This window comes from Bacillus rossius, chromosome 1 (genome assembly GCF_032445375.1).
Source record: "Bacillus rossius redtenbacheri isolate Brsri chromosome 1, Brsri_v3, whole genome shotgun sequence".
Classification (NCBI taxonomy): domain Eukaryota; kingdom Metazoa; phylum Arthropoda; class Insecta; order Phasmatodea; family Bacillidae; genus Bacillus; species Bacillus rossius.
In genome coordinates, this window is record NC_086330.1 from 97,750,721 (window position 1) to 97,757,734 (window position 7,014).

Below are 7,014 nucleotides of genomic sequence, written 5' to 3' on the forward strand. Positions count from 1 at the left end.
CAATTGCTACTGTGATATTTGGGATGTCTCAAGTTTCGGTAAGGCAAAGGAAAATCAGCTTTGTCCAGTATTTAACACGAAAAGTAAGAAAGGTCCGTACAGTCAAAACAATCCATCATTTCTGAACTTTTGAGAGAGACTACTTTGATGCTAGATATTAAAAATCTTGCCAATGGCACCAAATCAAAATTTTCTATAATATTGGTTTAAAATGCTCAAGGATCGGACTAGTTCGATTACTAACGTGCTCGTTCGTAAGATTTGGAAAGTTTATTCTAAATTTAAACTTATGAAATAAAATATGATCTAAAGTTTTGGTTTATAGAGTCCAATATTCATACTTAATAGTAGCAAGCCTAACATTCACAAAACTCCACTAACACATGCATAGAGAGCAAAATAATTTTTTAAAGTTATTGTACTCGCTTTACAAAATAAACCAAAAAATTATGGTTAAAGGTAAGGAGTTTATTGATTCTATAAGGACTGCCCCTCTCCTGAAAAAACTCACAGATAAGCAAATTAATTTTTTAATGGTTCTAACGAACCCTTTGGGTTCATGGTAAGCATGATAAATTAATCTCACTAAATTTGTCAGATATATTTTCTTTAATTACATAATGGTGTATATTTTAACATGAGATAAAATTAAAAAAAGAGATAAAGGAAAGTTAAAAACTAAAAACCTAACGGATGTTAATCACTAATTTATTAATATTCGGTAACATAAAAATTGTATTTTGAGATTTTGGCATTAATAAATATGTATGATAAAATGTTTATAAGTTAGACTCTAACGTTATTATATTTATCTCCGGCAATTTACTATTTTTCTTATTAAACTTTTGACATAAGATGTATTTTTTAGGAATAACAGTTTGAAACGTATTGAATATATATATTTTAACTTAAGATATTTATTACACTGAAGGCTTGGATTACACTTGTTATCTTGTTTCATATTTGTTGAGAGTTTAATTCTTGGTAGTAAGCGCCAAAACCATCCTAACCGTTACTATTTTGAATGTAGGTTCCTAAACTACATTATATTAGTACGCCACAAGACACAGCTTTCTCTAGAGCATATTATTGTTCCCGCATGCAAAGTGTTGTTATTGGCTCAATGTAATGTTAATCAAACACTATTCTTGACATGTGCAGAGTATAAATAGCTTACCCTCTGACGGAATTCCCTCTCTGACTCAAGATCTTCTTGAAGCAGGCGGATCTTGTCCTGTATCAATAAATACATATTCATTCATCAGAATTTTTTATTCAATAAATCACACATTTTTTCAGGAATTTTCATCTTACACTTAAAAAAAACAATATTAATTATTACATCAGAAAAATGTTAAATAAAATAACACAAACACAATTCAACTTATATTCTGGAATAGTGAATGTTATAAATAGTGAGCAGAATTGATCTGTACAAATTCGAAAAATCATAAAAACTAATCGCGTGCGGCGGATTTACCTAAAACTATTTCCAATTAATTAAGAATCTCTGAAAGTTATTTTAAAGTGACTCAGAATGCACTCCTAGAGTCACGCGGCAAACATCGAGGCGGTATTCAAACTCGTCCCACACTTTGTGCAATGTGTCGACCGTGATCAATCGAAGTGTTAAAGAATATTGTGCATGTAACATAAAGTGTGAATAAAACCTTTAAGCAACAAATTATTTTAAGAATATAAATGGTTTGATTTTAAGAAATATATTTTCTGAGTTCCCAAAAGGTGTATTTTCCTTTTATTTTGGAAAATTCTTTATTTACATATATTTTAATTATGTCATTAGTATTTTAAGAAATTTGGACTTTATTTGAACAAAACTATTTTAACACTTTATGAGATAATAATGCAACAGAAAATACCTGGTTGCTTCCACGAAACAATATGGAATACGAAATATGCCTACATTTTAAAAAAAGAAAAAAATTGTTTTTTAAAACCACAAATATATCTGTACACTCAATAAAGTGAAAAAAATATATTTAAATTTTGTTAAAATAATTATAATTTTTGTAGAAAACTACAGTCATTCTAAATGTGCTGATTTAGAAAGTTAACTATGTGCTTTTGCAGTTAGTATTTTAAACGATAACGAAGGCTGAAGGTTAACAAATGTTTTAGTAACGAAATGAAGAAAGTATCTACTCTTTAAAAATAATAAAAAATTTATGTCCAAGCCATGTTAAATTTAACACGAAAATAAATGTAGTCATAAAAAATCTAAGATGATCCAAAAGATTTACCCAAACGCGAATCAACTTTAGGACTTATTATTTTATTACTGGAGCCAAACACGTGATTGTCCAATCCTGGACAAGACAAAAGTCTTTTAATTTTCATCCTTGGATAAACACTTGAATACTTGCAATCTTACGCCTCATTGCAATTAAACTAAGCAAAATACCTTTTCAGGAGACTGTTTTCCACAATATAATGTTTAACATAAACGGGGTTAAGATTTAAGTCTGCCTTCCTTAGTACGTTGACATCTCTTAAGTTGTATTATGCATTGTTGAGGTTACATTGCGAGAAATTGATTGAAGTTAAATGAATTCTGTTCAACGTCTCGTCGACATTGGTGGAAAAATGAGCTCACGGCAACGTCCGCCACGTTCTACACTTGCGAAAAAATGTGGGCAAGAAACTGAGGAGAAGGTTATTTTAAATTTTGGGAGATGACTGTCTTGTTGACAGCGTCGTAATTAGATAAATATTTCTGGAGCGATCAAGGGAAATTATGAAATAAAAAACCGCATTCAGAATGGCCGGGCGGGGACTCGAACTCCGCTCGGAACGCGTCGGTCGGATGCCGCGCACGCGGGGGCGGCCATCTTGTCGAGCGAGTCGGCGCAAGATGGCGGGGACTCACCTCGAGGCGCGACAGCGCGCTCAGGTCCGCCGAGTACTCGATGCTGACGTCAGCGTTGCCGCCGCCGCCGGTGCTCCGGTAAGAGTAGGACTTGGTGGTCTTCGAAACCGCAGACATCTTGGTTCCTTTTTCTCCTTCTACTTCAGATCAGCTTTAAAGTAGACAGAAAAAGAAATTGTCAGGTAATTATCTCTTCTTGGTACGTGGACGAGTGTTGAGTATTATATAAAAAAAAAATTCACAAAAATTTCTTGCAGCACCAAAAAAAAAAATACTTATGCACAACGTAAATTCTATTAGTCTGGTGGTTCACGTACAAGAAGTCGCCTTCCGCAGTTGGAGAGCTGTGGCCTGGCCTCTTGAGACGCCCGATGCGCACCCACAGCGCGAATTCGTTCGTGTGTGAGAGGGACCAGCGACTGAAGACGCGCGGGGCTGGGGGGACGCCGACGCACGCTCTCCCGCCCCGGTGAGAGAGGGGGAGAGAGAGACGCCGTGACGTCACGCGAGGAGGACGCGCGCCGGTCCTGAAAACATCCGTGCGCCCGCGAACTCTCTGTCTCTCTTCCTCCAGCAGTTCACCACGGCGCTCCTTCTTCCTCTGTCCCCTCCCCCGCACAATCCGCCTGGCACCTCGTTCGCCCCTCGTTCCCGCCTGGACTCAAACGTCCCACGAGAGAAAGAAAAAAAAAAGTCGCTCGCGCGTGTTCATGCCATTGTTTATCCCCCGTGGAAGGATCATGATGGCTTGAACTGGTCATCCGCCCTATTACTTCCTTGACAACGGGGTCCTTTCGAAGGAAAAATAGCCTGTGCTTACCATTGTCTATCGTCCGTGAAAGAATTTTGATGGCCTTCAACCGCGTATTCACATTCTCGACTCCCTTAACTGGTCCTTTACGGAGGAAAGAAAAAAAAAAGGAACAAAAGAGGTAGGCGTATGTGCTTAACATAGTCTGTCGTCAGTGGAAGAACTTTCATGGTATTCAACCGTCACCATTAAACCAGTTCTTTACGGAGGTCAGAAAAGAGGAACACATGTCTGTTATTACCATGTTTCTCGCCCGTGAAATACCGTAATGGTAGTTAACAGGATGTTTTTTGTCTCGTTCCTTCCGGGAGGTTCGTGACGTCGTCGCGCGGAAAGGAAGCGACAAACACTCAGGAGACCTTGGTTCTCTGCTTAATCCTTTCCAGTGGTGTGGATAGCGACAGGCATATTGGGGCGATTGTGTGTCCTGTGAGAACTGATCTGAACGCTATGAATACCGGTCGTGTGTAAGACGACGGTGGAATCTCCAATGAAACTACTTCTAATCCGACTTTGAAGCACATGTATCATGAATTGTATTAAAAAATATATTATGAACTACACCAAAGGTCTGATTGACTATAGATGCTAATGTGAAACTTTATTATTAATTTTCATTTTTTAATGTCTATACAGGTACACAACATTTTACAGGAAATATATAAAAAAAAGTTACAAAAGTTAACGTGTGTGATTGCTCATGTCGTAGTTTATATCTAAGAGCAGTCTTATTATAAAATTTACCATTTGATAGAAATCACAAAAATCTACCAATTATTCTTGATGATTGATATTTGGAAGTGTAAATAAAGTAATATTTTGAACCAAAATACACAAAAAAATTGCAATTGAAATAAAAAAAAAATTAACGTTCATAAGCTATTAGAGAAAAAGTAATATTAAAAATTTCGAGTGATCTCATTATCACTTCTATTAGCCATATATTTATAAATGAAATGAATTTATGAATCAATGAAGCAAGAAGTCTGGTTTAAAAGTAGTTACCGTGTCTTGATTGTGAGATACAGATTTAATACGTATTTAAAATTTCATGCTCGGCTCCGAAAAAAGTTATTTTGTCAAGGACAACTTGTACAAACGTTTTAATAATCAAGCATTACATTTTATGTTTTAGGTAGTAAATTTTTTCGCCTGTAATAAGCTACAATGGCTAAGATTTTTGTTAAAAGTAAGACAAATATTCATAATTGGTATTTTTTCCAGACTAACGGCTTCATAACCACTTAGTAGAAGTCATTTTCTGAGTTATTACAGCTGGGAAAAACCTAAAAATTTACGTCTATGGTACAATTTTAATTTAAAATATTTCTGCGTGAAAACCTGATAGGGAGACCGGGGCAGGTTGTAACAGTTTTTGTATTTAATTTTTTTTGTGTTCATGTATAATACCTAAGAAAAATATTTACTGGGCAAATTATGAAAGAGCCCTTCTTCTTCCATCTCAGGTATTTTGGAAACAATCCTTCTGCTATTTTTTGCTGCACAAGGGGAAAACCGCTTAAGAGAAAATTGTTACAACCAGCCCCGCTCTGAGGCTGGTTGTAACAGACCCTGGGGTTGGTTGTAACAGTATTTAAAAGTGTTTAAAAATTCAAATCCAGGAATTATTTACAATTTATTGCGAACCATACAGGAAATATTAAACATGTACTTGTTTTCACATATTTGGCAGAACGAAAAAGTCTTACGAATGCATAGTAGGTACCTAATGCTTACTCGAATATTCCATCTAATTGACAGTTGTGACAAACATACTTTTTAGATTTTATCGCATAAGAAAAGAGTGACCACAATTGGCAGTCCAAACAACGAATCCACTCCTCACCAGGCTTGCTTGAAGAAAATGGTTCTAAACACACTAAACAAAAACATTCACTGTCGTCCTCTGATGAGCTGCTGTCACTTTGTAATTAATTTCGTTGTTTTGGAGGAAGTTTTGGCTTAGCTTTAACACGTCTGCACATTTGTGGTAATTTCTTCTTTCCTTTCAGGAAGACACGATTTATTCGTTTCTCATATTCTTCCTTCAGCGCATTCTTTTCCGGAGTGTCTGTCAAAATTGCACTTTTCCTTGTTTTTCTGCCACCACTGTTTTCCTCGGTGCGGATTTTGGAAGTGGCTAGACTGCGTCCGGAGAAAACCATTCTGGCTCGAGTGAATTATTAGGACATGCTTGAGTTTGATAATCTGGAGATTCCCTTGCCATATCATGTGAAGAACTTGGTGCTACGTCTGTATTTGGTCTGTCCGTTACAAACGAATGAGCAAAATCTGTATCATTAAATATGTCTCTGTTGTAAGGAAAATTCCACATTTCTCAAATCCTTGGTGGATGTTTATGGGAGTTGTAGCTAGCGGGAAAGCTATTTTTAAGATCGATGGAATATCGTAGATTGTCATCGGCTTAACTGTTGCCTCTGGGGTTTTGTTGTTCCTTAACCATGCATCCATTGCTGTGTTTATCTGTCTCTTGAGTGGTGAAAATACACTTTGATCAAGTGGCTGAAGCCGATGAGTGTAATGAGGTGGGAACGATAACATAACTATGCCATTTTGTTTTGCAAAATCTAGACAGACGGGAGATATGTGTGACTGATGATTGTCTAAAAGTAGAAGGACTGGTGTCCCTAAGCAGCAAAATGCTTAAGGAAAATCAAAAACTCGGCTTTGGTTGTCCATACAGACTTATTTACAGCACCTATACACCCTGTTGGACCATCTCTGATGAAGTGATCGTAATACCTGACTCTAGGAAAGATGAACATGGGAGGAATAGAATTGCCTGCAGCATTCACTGCCACAGTTAAGGTAACCAACTGTCCTCGTTCGGCTGATGTCATCGCTCCAAATTTCAGTTTCAGTGGGAAGCAAAATCGACACGTGTAGCTGTCAAGGTGATAACGAGCAAGAGGTAATAAATCATCGAAATAGTATCTGTAGAATGTAGGGCAACAAGTGCAGTAGGTTTTTTTTTTTTTTTTAACTGTCAAAAGCTTAAGGGCGGGGCAGGTTGTAACAGTCGACGGGGTTGGTTGTAACTACTTATTTGAGTTGTTACAACCTGCCCCAAATGACACTACTAGAGAATCCATACATTTTGACAAAATAGTATATATATAATTTAAATGCCAATAACATATTGAAAGCCAGTGTTTAGAATATGCATGTACTCCAAAGAGAGTTTTTAAACAATGTAAACACAAATTACAATAATTATGAATATTAAACGGGAAATATTTACTCAACTTGTCGAAAAACAGTCTTTCTCTTCTTGTTTCTAACGAGCGTGTCTGAC

At 36.5% G+C, this 7,014-nt stretch overlaps 1 protein-coding gene across 1 annotated transcript in view; it reads right to left on the reverse strand.

Moving 5' to 3' along the window:
• LOC134540550 (paramyosin, long form) overlaps positions 1-3,506 on the reverse strand; it is an 88,514-nt gene extending 85,008 nt beyond the window's left edge. Inside the window, exons 1-3 of the mRNA XM_063383364.1 lie at positions 3,205-3,506; positions 2,888-3,038; positions 1,178-1,234 (exon numbers count right to left, since the gene is read on the reverse strand). Coding sequence (XP_063239434.1) covers positions 1,178-1,234; positions 2,888-3,004 — 174 coding nt within the window. The 5' untranslated portion in view covers positions 3,005-3,038; positions 3,205-3,506. The remainder of the gene's footprint in view (positions 1-1,177; positions 1,235-2,887; positions 3,039-3,204) is intronic.
• Between the last annotated feature and the right edge of the window lie 3,508 nt (positions 3,507-7,014).